Source organism: Paramormyrops kingsleyae, chromosome 6 (genome assembly GCF_048594095.1).
Source record: "Paramormyrops kingsleyae isolate MSU_618 chromosome 6, PKINGS_0.4, whole genome shotgun sequence".
In the NCBI taxonomy this organism is placed as follows: Eukaryota; Metazoa; Chordata; class Actinopteri; order Osteoglossiformes; family Mormyridae; genus Paramormyrops; species Paramormyrops kingsleyae.
This window is the reverse complement of record NC_132802.1, coordinates 14,013,405-14,029,593: the sequence shown is the minus strand read 5'-3', so window position 1 is coordinate 14,029,593 and position 16,189 is coordinate 14,013,405. Positions and strand designations below refer to the sequence as shown.

The 16,189-nt window shown below is 43.6% G+C and overlaps 2 protein-coding genes across 5 annotated transcripts in view; one reads left to right on the top strand and one right to left on the bottom strand.

Annotated features, from left to right (window-relative positions):
* The window catches only part of kcnj6 (potassium inwardly rectifying channel subfamily J member 6), a 47,942-nt gene extending 42,000 nt beyond the window's left edge, over positions 1-5,942 (top strand). For all 3 annotated transcript variants that reach the window (XM_023840212.2, XM_023840211.2, XM_023840213.2), the window contains one exon: positions 1,316-5,942. In XM_023840212.2, the coding sequence (XP_023695980.1) occupies positions 1,316-1,650 (335 nt within the window). In that variant the 3' untranslated portion in view covers positions 1,651-5,942. The remainder of the gene's footprint in view (positions 1-1,315) is intronic.
* A 4,355-nt stretch (positions 5,943-10,297) lies between these two features.
* dyrk1aa (dual-specificity tyrosine-(Y)-phosphorylation regulated kinase 1A, a) overlaps positions 10,298-16,189 on the bottom strand; it is a 32,257-nt gene continuing 26,365 nt past the window's right edge. For both annotated transcript variants that reach the window (XM_072713719.1, XM_072713718.1), the window contains exons 8-13: positions 15,590-15,876; positions 15,354-15,500; positions 14,859-14,999; positions 14,423-14,726; positions 14,199-14,323; positions 10,298-14,003 (exon numbers count right to left, since the gene is read on the bottom strand). In XM_072713719.1, coding sequence (XP_072569820.1) covers positions 13,389-14,003; positions 14,199-14,323; positions 14,423-14,726; positions 14,859-14,999; positions 15,354-15,500; positions 15,590-15,876 — 1,619 coding nt within the window. In that variant the 3' untranslated portion in view covers positions 10,298-13,388. The remainder of the gene's footprint in view (positions 14,004-14,198; positions 14,324-14,422; positions 14,727-14,858; positions 15,000-15,353; positions 15,501-15,589; positions 15,877-16,189) is intronic.

Here is a 16,189-nt window from a genome sequence, read left to right as displayed (position 1 = left end):
CGCATGATGTGGCACAAAAGCTTCTACATCAGTCATGACTTCATACATACAGGCAGAGTCGAGGATGAAAGTGTGTCCCAATATCACTTTTTGTCCACACTACCTTCCTCTCTCACTCAGTCATTCCTTCCCTTGTCAGCTTCATGAACTTTCAACTTCAGACAGTGAGTCATCGAGGGAGGGAGCTGTCAAAAACACTTTTGGGATGTAACCAAGTATAGAGGATGCCGCTGTTAATGTTATTGGGTTGGGGGGGCACCAAATTAGCACCATCAAACGCCTTCAGCAAGACATCAAAGGTAGGCCTAAAATTGTTCTTTATTGCAGTAGTCTATTTGTCAGGCGGTCGTGTAACCTGTTGAGTGTTACTGCAGTATAACAATGGTGACATGTTAACAAAGTTGGTTGTGAAATGTCATTGCAGTTCTTTCTATAATGTTTATGGCTTATAATGCATGTGATGTTTCCTGTGTTGTAATTTGATAGTGTTTTGTGTACGAGAGGATGCTCTTGGTTCACTGTTGTAGTATGCTTGGGAAAACCATGAATTAGGCCTACTTAAGCCTGTCGGATTGTTGAGATGTCTGCCGAAGCCTGGAGAGAAACAGGCTGCCACTGAAGTTAAATAAGTTTGCTAAAGAATTTAAATGATACTTTGCTGTGTTGGAGTTTGATTTGGGTACTTTGTGCATCTATCGACTATGGCTGTGCATTGCAGATTTATTACACATTATGCAGTTGCTGTGTGTGAAAATGTTTTTATTGTTCCTACATCTGCTATGGGGTGATTTGTTAAGATTCTGAATATAGTGTCTTGTTGTGGTAACTGAACAGAGCAGATTGGTTTGAATTTTATGGCTGTTGAGGGATGTTAGTATGATGACATGACACAACAGGCCAATGCATAACAATTTGTAAGGTATTATGAATGTTATTGAGCTGTATTGGATTGTGTGGCCCATCCATTTTTATTCTGGCTCTTGAGTAATTTCATTTTTGGCTTTTGGCTCCAAGGAGAATTTCTGTACCTAGACTTACCTGAAGGGTTGTGCTGAGGTGATCACAAAGGAAAAGAGGAAGAGGTGTTCAAAAGCTTTAATCAGCCTTAGGAGACCCCAAGAAACACTCAGTAATGAAGAGACAGCCGAACGGCTCTGTAAAAAGCTCTGTTAGCCAAAAGCAACAATCGAGGACCCCATATCTTAAACACAGCTTTGTTATTTTCTCGATCTTTTCGAAGAGGCTGTGTATAAGCTTGGTGGCTGCCGGCAGATGCAAGCACGGCTCACGTCTTTGTATTTTCCTCCCCATCCAGGAATGACCTGCCAAGCCAGGAGCTCCTACGTGACGAGCGAGATCAAGTGGGGCTACCGATTCACACCGGTGTTGACGCTGGAGGACGGCTTCTACGAGGTGGACTACAACAGCTTTCACGAGGTCTACGAGACCAACACGCCAACCTGCAGTGCCCGGGAGCTGTCTGAAATGACTGCCCGGGCAAGCCTGCCCCTTACCTGGTCTGTGGCCAGCAAGCTGAACCAGCAGGCGGCTCTGGACGTAGAGCAAGAGATGATCGACCACGAAGAGCCAGAGGAGCAGACGGAACGCAATGGAGATATTGCAAACATAGAGTTTGAGTCAAAATTGTAGGCTTGGGGTTTTTTTGAAAGCTCAAATTGATATGTGGACCAGATAGTGCAGAGGCAAGGTGTGTGGGGGGGTGGCGGGGGGCAGCAAGCACACAAAAAAAGGTCTCATGTGCTCCCCACTCCGAAATCTCCTCTCATCTATCTCTGCCTGGGAGAATAACCACAAAATATCTATGATACCAAGGCTGGGACAATCGCATGCTCTGAAAATTTCTTTCTTAACAGTAAGAGTTATTATAATTTTGTTTTGTTTTTTTTTTTAAAAAAAAGATCTGACATATATATACACACATATATATATATATATATAAATATATATATATATTCTAGGGCATTTGCATTTGTATTTTTGTACATATTTCAATACTTGTTCCTAGCCAGTAACGGTGGATTTATGTTACGGATTTGTGAATATTTGGCAAACAGGCAGTTTGATACCGTGTTAGAAAATGAACGGGGAAAAAATCCTTTCTGTATATAATGCCTTATGTAATAAACATTCTTTTCATTAGGGCTTTTTAAAATATCTATATATATATATAAGCATGTACAAAACTCCTGTAGGTAAATTGTTCTATATTATGTATATAAAGTGTAAGTAGCAGTAGGCAAGGAAAAATATTCTGATCATTACTGGATGCAAAAACTATATATTAGACTATTGTTCTGGGGACCGGACCCAGTCCACGGATGTGTGTGTGACACACAGCCTAACACCAAGAGGCTGTTGACCAGTTGCCTATAACCTTCGATGACTTAAATAGGGGAAGCGTTTTCCCCTGTTTAATAACGTCTTTTTGTTTGTCCACGCGCTTTGTGCAATACCCTTTAAGTTAAGCGGGGAGCACCCAAGCGTCACTCAGCGGCTGGTCGCGGGTGTGATGCGCATGCGCCACCGGAGCCCTTGCTGCGAGGACAGTGTCTGCGGTCTGCTGACTCGTAGGTGGAATGCAGCTCAGCTGACTGCCAGTTCACATCGCTTTTTTAATTCACGCCCGAACTGTAACAAGTACTGTATCCCTGTCCTCTTGTGCTTGCTGTTTAAGAAAAAAAAAGTGTATCTGAAAAGCTTGCGGCCTTGCGGATGCCACCCAGTTGATTAGTGTCCCCCGGTGGCATCACGTGGAGAAAAGCCTCCATGCGGTGCGTATTTTTAGCGATCAGATGGGGTGAGAGGCAGCGTAGCCGTAGCTTGTGCGAGGACTTTGAGGTTATAGAAGCACTTTATGTGTCATCGCCGAGCCTCTGCAGACGCTGCTGGCTGCCAGGAGTATTAGCGGTATGACGGGAAACGGCAGCACATGCAGCTGGTGTCTGCGAGTCGTCCGGCTTTGAAAACTAATTACGGTACGAGAAAAATGCTGAATAAGTGACGATAACGAGCACAGTTTGATCACTAAAGGCTTTTCATTCAGATTACCGGAATTAAAATAGAAGCAACATACCTGAAGGCTGAAAACTGGCCAGTCTTGACTAGTCTCAAACCAACTTTGATAAGTGATGAGCATTTTTGCATGATACACTGGGATAATATGGGACTTATGATCTTATAGGGTGGATGTAACTTACCTTTCGCGGTCAGGGAGCTAGGAAATCTTACACTAACCCATGATTTGTTTTATTCAGCCCCCAGCCATGTTGAAGCACAGTAAATGCAGCGCCCCCTTGTGGTAGTCTAAAAAAAAACATCCGTCCCCAGCTTCAGGTCTTTCAGCGTCCCGCTTTTTCCGGAGGATTCACTCTCCGTGCCCTTGCAGCTTCCGTTTTGTCCAGCCTGGGGACAGGTCCTGCATTCACACCATGTTTAGTCAGCGTACAGGGTTTGCTCGTTGGCTTTCTGTCAAATTCTGGCAATATATGCAGCAACAGGGAACTTTTCTAAGGGGTTTCTCACCATGCGGTTGGTAAGGCGTGACAGCCCACCCCGTCTCAATGCTACTTAGAAGGTTGGAGGTACTTGGGTTGAGGCATTGTGATAGTAGGGGAATGGATATAGAGAGTACCTGCTGATCCTATGTCTTTTTGATACAGGCAGGACTGGCTTAACCTTCTTAAGGACCCTAAGCAAAATTTGATTATCCTAGTAGTCATTTGTCATCTTTCTCATTCTGATAGGCTGATCAGAATGGGGGGGGCTGGTGGCTGCTTGGCTCTAAACAGCCAGGGAGTTTGCTTATGCCTTGGACCTGGGTCAAGGGATCACATCAAGGCGCAGATATGGGAAACTGCACCAGTAGCATATCAAAGTATATGGCCATGGTGGCCAACATCTAGTCAATGTTGGCAATATCCACAGATACAGGAGGTGATCTACAGAATGGTGGACCAGGGCCCCTGGATGGGCAATGCTGATCCACCTCCACGTCTCCGTCAAAACGCACAGAAAATATATTTCTAATGTTTTTTTAACTGCCCCACAATGTGTCTGGGGACGGAAATCTATAGAAGCCATTTCAGTGGAGGAGAGAAAAATGTTTCTGCAATCCTGCACCTTATTCACAGCTTTTTTTTTGTTTGTTTATAAACGAATGAATCTCTCCGATTTTTGGCTATTTTCCAATGTTAAGGTTTCAGTCAGCTCAACAGCATGCATTATTCTGAAATGAATTGTAATTCAACAGAGAATAAAAAGTAAGGCTGCATTTCATTTATCAAAAGTAAGAAAAGGGTACATGAATCGTTTTTACTCAGTTGTTCCCAAGAAGGCTTTTTTCCTGACTTTCAAAAATACCGTGTCTTTTTGTTATATCTATCTTCTCCTGACTTGACATTTGAATGTAAGGCATGTATTCCTTAAAATCACCATTTCATTATATTTGACATTTAATGTAGTAACTCATAAAAAGCAAGGCTTTAAGAAAGTCCCAGTTACTCTAAAAAGCCATATTATAACCCTGACTAGTAGCTTTATTTTTCTTTAAAATCCTGTCCAGCCCTGTGTAGCATTTCACAGGTATCTTGCAGCTTCTCGCATGTTTGTATATTTTTAGTTGCTTTCAAGGAGAAACCCCCCGAATGAGATTTTGCGATGAGGGAATGGGAGGAAACTCTGTCATATCTAGACTGCGGTGACACAAGGAACAAGTGGTTTCAGTGGCAGATTAGAAAAACACGTGCAGTAGTTTAGCAAGAAGGTGAAATTCTCATTTATCGGCTTTTTGTAAGACGTGGTCAGAACAGAACAAAGCAAATACCTTTACTGTTCCTTTCATTTATAAGTGTATCATGGCTTTTGCCATAAGAATTATCGTCGTGCTTAGTTGTAGTGTTACTGTTGTTGAAAATGTGTAATTATTTATTGTGTAGAAATCATCAAAGAGGGGTGATGATCAGATCTCAAACAGTGATCATTTTCTGTGCATTGGATTGATATTGCCTTTGTTTCAATGTTTAGTTTGTATGGCTTGATTATCTGAGAAATTATATATATATATATATATATATATATATATAGGCTATATACACACACACACATTCATTCTTTATACAATACATTGCAGGAGAAATCTGTCAGTCTGCTGATATGTGTTCAGGGTCTTTAATAATTTCACAGTATATTCAGTCCCATAAATAACACAACACTGATGGTTTTGAATCAACCATTTTTGGGCCTTTTTCAACATCCTGTACCATTCTTTCAGTTGCAATGCATTCTACTATTTTTTTATTTTGCAACGAAGGCTTTATATATAGTTGTGTAACTTGGGTTGAAAACTGTTTTTCTGGACTTCAGTAACTATAAGGTGTGAAGAAGTGAAGCCTGCGCCCATGTTTTAATTTCAGAATCGCACGCCAATCAGGAGTGTTTTGCCACCGTAATGGGCCCACCAGTGGATACGGTAACTGTGCCATGTGCAGGGGATACTCGTTTAATGAGCTTCCTAATTAGCTCTCTGCAGCTTGAGCGACTGAAAGCCAATTGCAATTAAGGCCGAGCGCACACTTAAAATAAGTTAGCGGCGTAATCGTTTAAATTCTTTTGCTGAATAGGGTTATTATGCAAATACGTGACGGAAAACGACGGAGGCGAAGCGACGCTCGGTGGCACAGCCAGGACATTTTACTGCAAATTACCAGCAAACGTATTAACTGCCATATGACCGGCTCTGATCTCTGCCCAGTCATGTCATCCGCTAAGCTGTCTCCGCTTCCAGTGTCATGCTAAAAATAAACACAAACACATGCGAAGTTCGGAATTTTCTGCCAGTTCGAGAAAAGGGGAAAGTGCATCTAATCGATTTTGCCAATTTTAGCCTGGTACAATATCAACTGGCCAGATTAGCACTTCTCTCCCCCCCCCCCCCCCCCCATGTGTTGTGAATTCCTGCTTGGTGTGGTAATGTGTGAGATAGGAAAACAACTCAATTATATACGCTGAACCGGGACCGTTAATGTTTTTACAACAATTCCAGGCAAAGGCGTAGGAGCCGAAAGGGATGTATACCCCCAACATTTAATTTAACAAGACCCTTGTATTTAAATTAAGTTGAATCCCCCCAGTATCAAACTACGCACTTGATACCGGGAGAGCGCAGTCTGCATAAAATGGTTTTGAAATGCCAGTTTCAAATATGCCTAGGTGTTAAACTGATGTTAGAAATCTGCCCCAAAAGATGGAGGTGAAGCAACGCCCGGTTCTCTTCTTCATCATTAACGTCACATCTTTCCCTGAGAAGAGGTATGATTTTCATTTTAGGTGGGAGGAGACGCGGAGCCGAAATAGACAGTTAAGCAATAAAACGACGCCTCCAGACAACAGAGACAGGCGGAGCCACGAGCTGGGACGCTGAGCAGGTGGAGGCAAAGCCTGCCGATCCTGCAAAGGTTACCCGTTTCCCCAGGCTTAAGGCAGAGAACAGGCGAACAAACACACTGGAAATGCAAATGGTCCGAGGCGCCGCTGGGCCACTGGAACGAAACGGGCTGTTTTCTCTAAGGGGACCGCACACCCTCAACAAGGGGTCAAATACTTGAATTGCTGGTTTGATGCACAAATGTCCATCCTTTCCGTTGGCTTTTAATCTTCAGTTGGCAGATTATGTCATTTTAGCCTATAGTAATGTATTATTCATATATTTTTTGACTACTAGTAAGAGATTAACAAGGACTGATGAAGTTGTAGTGTGTGCGATTCTACGTGAATGGACGCGATCAGAATATGAATGCGTGGCAATTATAAGTTAAGTCCCCCAGAGTTTGTTCTCTAGCATTTGTTGCAAGGTATTTCATTGACCTGCTATGATATCTTTAAAATATTTGCGCCCCAACTCCTAAAATAAAAAGTATAAAGGGTGGGGCACTTTAAATTTTGTAGGTCTCGTTATTGTGGTTTAGATTACTGTTTTAACCTCAACTCTATCTATCAAGAATTCGTGCTGATGTAGTACTGTAGGGCTATTTGTCGCTCCTAGAAATGGAATCAGTACTATTTAAAGAGTTTAAACAAATAGCGAGCGGAGCTACCCTCGAACTCCACCGGCCTCCTGGCTGAGGGAAACGCTCACCCACGGTACGTGTTAGCGAGACGGCAGCCTTTGGACCCACGGACCCGGCTGCTCCGTCCGAGCTCTTTTCAGTGTATGTGGCACTCTTTTGGCATCCGGGATTTTGAAAATAGACATTTCGGGGGGAGGAGCAAACTACTGGTACAAACCATGGTAGACTACGATAAAAGGGGAAGGGGAGGTTGATGGCAGGTTCGGCCTATTTGCAGTATGTGAGCTGTTGAATTAAGTATTCGGGGGGGGGGGGGGGGGGAGAAGGGGAGAAGGACCTCAAGGGACAGGTTTGCTTGTGTCTGTCTTTGAACCTTTGGACCCAGTTCTTTTAGTGTGTCTGTGCACAGGCAACGGAATGAAAGCATGCTTCATACGAAAGCACAATAAATGTACAGAAAACACAAAGGATTACAGTGCCAAAATTTTTAAATAAATCGACACGGTATGTTTCAGAAGATTTATGTGTCTGTGAATGATTTCTCTTAATGCAGGATGGTGTTATGAGCTTTGTACCCAGGTTCAAACAAATTAGGCCCAAACCTGGATCTTAGCAGCTAAAGAAGAAAACATCTTAATGTAGCCAGTTAACAGGATTCCACAGTTTTAATCAATTGGGCTGAATAATGTTTTCATATTAAAATACGGTTTTCCACACCTTACCATCTTTATTATTGTTGAAAATACCAAAGCTATCCAAGGTGCACCGATTAATCTTATCAGGAACCTGAACTCTACACCGCTGGTGGCTTCTGAATAGTGGCGTTTTACCACTCTCTAGTGTCTAAAGACTGTATTACACTCCATTTAAAAAGTCTATTTTCCCAGCAGTTTGGTCATTAGGCAGCACTGTTGCATTACAGCTCTGGGGGTCGTTTGAATCCTACCCTCACATTATATACGGAATTGGCATGTTTACCATTTCACACGGGTGTCCTCCGGGTAGTCTGGGTTCTCCTCAGAGTCCAAAGAGATTGGGGTCTTCTCCTGTAAGCACTGGATGGACTGGCATCCAATCTTAGGTGTTGCCCTGCCTTGACTTCTCCGCTACCTGGGATAGCTTTCAGTCCCCGCTACCCTGTCCAAGATGAGCATCTGGATAGACTGATAGTTTCTTCTACGTACACAATTACTACATACTCCGATTATGATACAATCAATAAGCTCTCCAAGATCACGGCACTCATACTTACAATGGCATTTACAGCCTACCAATATGAAAATACTTTAATGCAAAAAATAAAGTACTATAGGGGACAAAAAAATGAAAACAAATGCACGGGCAAATGGAAGCAGTGGAGCAAGGATATTTTGATAATTCACTTAGCTACGACGCTAAAGGGTTTCGGTTTACTCGTAACTTCATTGCGCCCATCATAGTTCTAAGTAAACCAAAAGGACTATACATATGTCCAGTCTGCAGTTGCGTACTATTTTAAGTAAGCATGAATCCAATGAGATCAATACGGCACGTCCTACAGAAAGACTGCATAACACCAAAAGAGCGGCGACACGAAGGGTGCTTCGGAGGGATTGTCACGGACTCCAGATTACACCCTGGTAGTTCTAAGGATCTCCTGGTTTAAATACGGTTATTCATGTGTTCTCTAGCAAGAAAACTGGCACGATTCGATAATAATAATAACAACAAAACAAAGACGATAATAATCATTATAATAATAATAATATCTGTTGTCATCATTATCATTATTATAAATGATAATAATAATAATACTGACAGATTTTAAAATGTAACACAAACATTACAGGACCAGCAAAAAAATAAATTATTAAATCTATACAACCATTGTAAAAGTCCTGGCTCCAGCCCAAGCACATAAATTACTATTTAGAGCATTAAGTTTTGACAAATTTACCCATTATTCACGAGTAACAACATTGCCTTTTAAATGTTTACCCTGAAACCGAAGACGCGTTCGGATTTCGTTGATATCAGGAAATGCATGTAGCATTTCACCCTTTCCTTGCTAGACGCGCTTCGTTTGCAGGCATTTATGACGACACCACGTCTCTGGTAGACGAAGGTAAACAGTAAACCGAAATAGAAAATATTTGTAAGTACCCGTCCGCTACTTTTCCAGGTGTACGTCGTACGTGGTACACCCTCGTGACAGCTTCTCTGACATTTGGGCTTATTGGAGTGCCGTTTTTTGCACTTGCAATTTTGGTACGTTTAGATGTAGAATTGGTAACCCGGTGACAATTATTCCAAATAAATCTATATAAACACAAAATGAACCACAAGTGTCACGTCTATGTTTCCACGGTAATGATGTTCATCAGTTTTATTTGAGCCAAATAAATAACTAAGGAACAAAACTGAACACTTGAGCAAAGAACTTCAGGGGGCTCATTTTAGCTCACAATCTTGGCTTGTGTTGCAATAGTACATTCTTTTTCCAACTATCCCGTCTGAAACCAAACTATGCATCGCTGAAAAAAGATTTTTCTAATGTCACTCTTGACTGTGCCTTAAACTTCATGAAAGACAATTTATAAAAAATAAATGTGAAAACAGCAGCAAGAAGCATCCGCTTTTCTGCGAGAACATATGAAGCACGTCAGCGGCGGCAAATATTTAACAACCAGCATGTGGTTATGAACAAGGATCATTTAAAGTCCTTTGCAGGAATTACGTGACCCAGGCATTCGAACCAGTCTGGCAGGGGTCGAGTCTAGCAGAGCGACATTGCTGAGTAAGCAGAACGCATTAAATCCCCCCCCTAAACTAGGGCTTCTCAAATTTGGGGATCAAATAAATTCTATTTTTAGAAACCCTAAATTTACTTTCAAAGAATTCAGGATGTCTGCACCGAATCCTGAGGTATTCCGTTCCTCTTCCCACCTTTAAAATTATATATTATTTTTATGCACGCACACAACCATACCATTAAGGTAGTTACACATTGCTTGCATTGCCTGAATGAGTAACTTTAATTTCCAATAAAGTTAACACCTCAGAAATAAAGGAGTATGACCCAACAATATCGTACTTTAAAACTTGGTAGGTAGTGTCTGCACTGGTCCAAGAAAATACACCCGTCCCTATGTTTCAAAATATCTACAGTCACAAATGAGGTAGGGTGAAGACGAAAGCAGGAACACAAGAAGAAGGCGGTGGCTCAGCACAAGTTAATGAACGTCTTTTTTATATCATACATTAGACCGCTTGAATATAATACAAAGGGCTTGTCCATTTTTTCTTTTTGTAACATTATCATATACACAGCAAGTCGACTAGATCTTACAATCTGTGGACACAGGTACTTTCCCATGCTGTTCATCTTTACAGTGCACGTCAGACGTCCTGTAACCAAACCGTGTAGCCAATCGCTCTAAACTGGACTGGGAGGGGTGGGGTGGGGAGGGGTTATGAGGGAAGGGAGGGAAAGGGCCTGGTATAGAGGGGAAAAAAAGTCACTTTCCTAAAAATGAAATGAGAGGAGTAGCGGACCTTGTAACTACACCGAATCGTTGAAAAAGTTTCAGGAGTATGGATGTTTCAAAGTGGACCACGCATAGGTTATACTGGCGAGACAGATGTGTGCACTCACACCTAAGAGCAGCACTTCAAATGGACCCACCACTGAAGCTCGTGCCAATTAAAACGCAACAATAAAAAAGTTTCCCATGAAGTCATTTTTATATCATACAGAAATACAATATAAAAACGACATGTATGTGTATTTTTATATATATATATAAAAACACTTTTATATATTCATATATATATATATATAAACACTTCTGTCATCCAGGTTCGTAGACAAACAGCCACACGTTATACCCTGTCTAAAATACTTAAGGTATGAAGATCTACGGTTACCTGTTGAATGTAAAACCTACACTTTTGTACTGGCGTTGTCAACTACTTTGGCCTGGAAGCACTGTTAGCCATTTACTAAAATCACAGAAGACTCCCACATTGACTTAAATGTAATCAAAATACCGTTAGGAAAAGCAGTGAGTTCTAAACTTCCTTTATTTAAAAAAATATAAATATGTACATAAATTCTATTTCAACTATTAAAATGGGGAGGGGGAGGTGAAAAGTAAACACCTGAAGCCTGCATTTTGTGGACACCTTCCCTCACTGATGTCGTTCCATTAGACTCGCGATCAGATCCTGTTGGAAACACTTCTGGCCCAGTAAACTAATCTTACATCCAATCACTGATGCTAGAGCTCAGAGCTCCAGCAGACATGTGATTGTCACCACATCAGCTACCAGTTTCCCTTCAAAACAAAACGCTCATGTTCAAAGCTTCAGTCAATGGTGTGGATTTCGAACACTTGGTTTTAGGACACCAATCTAATCTAGCATCGATCTCGTTTGATGGTGTACAGTGCCTTGGACTGTTAGATTTGGAGCGCTTAAAAGTTTCAGAGAGGGGTACCATTTCGATACGCACACTTTGAGTAACCTGATAATGCCGCAATTCTTTAAAACTAATGCTCTGTTTCTCAAATGCATCTTGACCCCAAATTTGAAACACCAGACATCGATCCAGTACTCCGGAACCTGCAGAGTAGCAACCAGAATCTGCATGTACTGTCCCTCAAGGCCTGACAAGATCAACAAAATTTCTATCAATGAAAGGTTGTCTTTTTTTTGTGGGGTGGGAGGGGAGTGTTGGGAGGAGGAAGGAAGGAGGAGAAGGAGGATACAACCAATTCTGTCCAGGATACATCTAACAGTAAATGTACTGAGTTTAACAACAGTTCCAGTTTTGCTAAAGCAATAGATACAGCCATTTTTTTTACTGACATTTAAAAAAGGTTTTGATACACCTTGTGTCAAAGTGCAGAACTGCTACATTATTGGTTACAGACATCTATGTGCTATAAAAAAACAGCTTTGGTACAATAAATTATCAAAAGGGAAAATAAATTCTTGTAAAATTCACAGCATAATTGTGAGGCAAAAAAGCAGTCACATAAAATTCTGGATGTTTTCATTTTCAAGATGAACAGAAGACATTTGTGCAGAAGCTGTTGGAGAAACCACATGCTGAAGAAATAAAACACAAAAAGGGGGGGGGGGGGGCGGGGGGGAGCAAGTAAAAGCAGGAAGGGACACAGTCGTAGCAAATTCCATCCATCTCACAACACTACTTCTGTGACCTTCAGGATTTTTAGGAAGTCACATTTAGGACACGCGTGTGAACTTACAAGACCCTGCAACCATAGGGTCTCTGAAGTTATAAATTTTTAGCTGAAAGGCCTCATAAATCACCATTCTCAAATACCTTTTTTTCATATTTTTTTTCTTTTTTTGTTAAGAATTAAGGGCTGTCTAGAGTTCAAAAATACAGGAAAGCTATTTTTTCTCTCATTTAAATGATAACGTCCAGCTTCTCTTTTTTTCCATTCAGAGTCCAAAACTCATAAGGCCAAAGGGTAAAATCTCAAGAGACCGCCGCCGCTGCCCGGCACCCCAAGGCGGGGCCGCAGCCACTCCCCAGTGCATCTCCGCAGCTCAGCCCCACAGGATCCCAGCCGGCCTGCCTCCCCGGTGCCCATGCGCCGCCCGGCACACGCCGCCTCGCCTCGGCTGCACTGTGCCCCTCGCAGAGAGTAACACAAAGCTGACAGATGGAATCACACTGCAAGGGCTTCCTCCTTGCCATACGCTACAGGCTTTAAGCACACAGCTCCTTTGTAGAATTGCACACAACATAAAAACTTAAGAGAAAAAGGAGAACGAAAAAAAAAAAAAAAAAAAATTTACAAAATGATTCTGCTAAGAGGAAAAAATGTTTGAATGCTTGGGATTAAACTGCAGGGGTGTAATACATATTTTTCTTTTTATAAACCAATATCCACCAGCAACAATGTGTGTGACTATTCTTACAACCCACAGATATCTTCCACGGTAAAAATCTCACGCATGACGAACACATGAAGCCGATCATCATGGAAACTCAGAACTAAAATGGCAGATGAGAAATTCAGAATGTCAACATATAAATAAATTTCCGTATGTCTTTGCAATACCTATTTAGCGGTTCTAGTGACTTGCGTATGACTGATAAAACCGAAATTAAACAAGACGAGGGGCGGGACGCGGAGAAGATAACTTAAGATATGGGCTCTGCACTGTGGTAGCGGTTCAGTGATAATCTCCCTTCTGATTTAAGCAGCTTTTGATCTCTATGCACTTTTTTTTTGAAAAACACCACCTTAAAAAATACACACAGAAAAAAAACCATTCTCAGTTTAGTCACGAACTAGCCACAGAACTCTGCTGAACACAGACTCCTGCCATGGGGGACTCCTCCCTGTCGATGCCTTGTCTCATTCCCAGGTGACCCTCCGTTATATAGTGACCAGGCCCCGTGTTCGTGGCGATAGGGTACGTGGGATGTCCTGCTATGCCAGTCTCTTGGCGGGGATTCGAGAAGGCACCCAATCCCATGTTCATGCTGCCGTTTTGGCCAAAGTCCAAGACATTGGAGGCGACCGGGCGGTTCTGGTATGCCTGGTTGCCCTGGTTCCCAGTGGAGGAGGAAGATGTGGAGGAAGAGGATGCAGAGGAAGACAGGGAGGTCATGGACAGGTGGCTGTGAACGACGACCTCCATGGAATCCTGTGTAGAGGAGCTGTTAGTGGGGGAGTTGTAGAGGCGAGGGCGGGGGCGCGTGGACAGGCCCTGTCCGTGGTGGTGATGGTGGTGGTGGTGGTGGTGATGGTGGTGAGAGCTGTTGGGGTGCAGCGCTTTAGGTTGTTGGGGAGGCACGTGGAAGGTGGTCTCCTGCACCGGGTGGGTCTCCACTGCCACTTGCTGGGTTCCATCACTGACCGCCCAGCCCAGGGCCGGAGGGTATGGCGGCCTGACCTGCACACGCGGCGAGGAGACAGACAGCTTAAGGCTGGCTTTCCGAAGAAAGGGCCCCCAGGAGCCTTTTTATGACTTACCACCGACTAGGAAAAAGGAGCAATGTTTTTCGGTCCTGTCAAAGTCACATTATTAAAACTGCATAGTAGCCAAGAGAACCGGCGGAGCCAGCCGTGGGCTGCGGGCGGCGCTGACCTGCGGGCAGAGGTTGTCGCAGTCCATGGCCTGCACGGCTGCAGTGAAGTGTCCTCCACTGTGCCGGTGCTGATGGGTCGGGTCGGACCTTGCTCTGCCACTGGTACTCGTTCCAGACGACCCTCCTGAGGGAGGAAGACGGAAGCCGGTGGCAAATGAGATGAGCAGAGACAGCTATGGAAGAAGGGGAGAGACAGGTAATGCAGGGAAGGTACAGCGGATACCTGAACTGGAGGATGTGCTGGACGTGGTTCCGGATGACTGCGACTGCTCGAGCGCGGGGCTTGTGGACACGCTGCTGCTCGTGTTCGTCCCCTCGTCCGCCGTCTTCTTGAAGAAGCTGTGCTGCAGGGCATAGTAGGGCTGGATGCGGCTCTTGGGGTCATAGTCCAGCATTCGTAAGATGAGGTCCTTGAACTTCAAGTAGTCGGCTACAGCGTGTCCGGATTCCCCAGCCCGGCGTCCTCCGGGGCCGCCGGCTTCCACCCCGAGGATGCTGTGGAGCTTGCGTGATCCCGGGGGCTTATACTGTCGAGGGACAGAAGGTCGGGCACTGAGTGTCGGCATCAGGACATACAAGCTGCCAGGTGGCGTCCAAGAGGACCTCAAACGAACTACCCAGAACACATGATTAGAGACAGGAGGCGTGATTTCACCCACCCTTTTGCCATCTTTGGTCTTCTTTACACTCCATGTGCTGTCAGACATCTTCTCGAAGAACTTCCTCGCTTTGGGAGCCTGGTCCAGTATGTGGTTGGGAGGGATACCAAGCACTTCAACTATTTTGTTCATCTGATCTACCTGCAAACAATCAGCCAACAAACATGGTAAGTAACTCTTGCATGGCTGTTTGATAAAATCGTGGTAATCCCCCATGCCTCAGCATTTTCTAGCACAACAGCACCCTCTGCTGGACCTGTCTTGACTGCACAGTGGAATTATGTTTAGGGAGTGGATAGAACAGGCAGAACACCTATCACTTATGATTATGATAAAGGTAATATAAGTTGCCTTTTGATGTCTATAATAAAATTGCAAAATGGGAGATTTGACAATACAAGCAAGGACGTTAATATCGCTACTGCTTAAGTAGGTCACCAATATTACAGTAAACAATGTTTATTCTTACATAAACAAAATGTGACGGCGGGTTACCTCATTTGCCCCACTGAAGAGAGGCTCTCCAGTGTGCATTTCAACCAAAATACAGCCCAGGGACCACATGTCAATGGCCAGGTCATAAGGCATTCCCAGCAGCACTTCAGGGGAGCGGTAGAATCGACTCTGGATGTACTGGTATATCTGAGGAGATAACGCAGCGCGTCACGACACAGAGCCCCCTGGAGGCAGCTCAAACACGCTGCGTGACGCGGCCACGCGGGTAGGCTCACCCTTTGCCCCAGTTGGCACGAACTCCCAAAGTCCACTATTTTGATGGCGCTTCTCTTGGGATTACACAAGAGGATGTTCTCGGGCTTTAGGTCACAGTGGATGATGCTGAGCTCGGGCGTGGCCAGAAAGAGCAGCGCCGTGCACATTTGCTGGGCGAACTTGCGCGTCAGGTTCAGCGAGACGCCCCGGAAGTTGGTGTTCCGCAGCAGGTCATACAGGTTGTATGACAGCATTTCGAACACTAGGCAGAGATGGTTCCGGAACATGAAGTGACGTTTCAGGTGAACTAAAATTTAAAGTGGGGGTGGGGAGGAAAAAAAAAAAACCACACACACAAAGAAGTTAACATAGACGAACCACTGGGGATTAGCACCAAAGTATGGGGCAGCAGGTAACTGTAATTAAGGACAGACTTCAAAGTTCAAGTCCCAGGAGAGGCCTGGCTGTTGAACCACTGGGAGAACCACTTAACCTTAATTTCCTTAATTTGTAAACTCCCAGCGGTATAAATGAGTGTCATCGAATAAACAAACATCAGGTTGCAGTAGTAGTTATTTAATAAATAATTTAAAAAGTGCCCTTCAACACACAAGACTGGA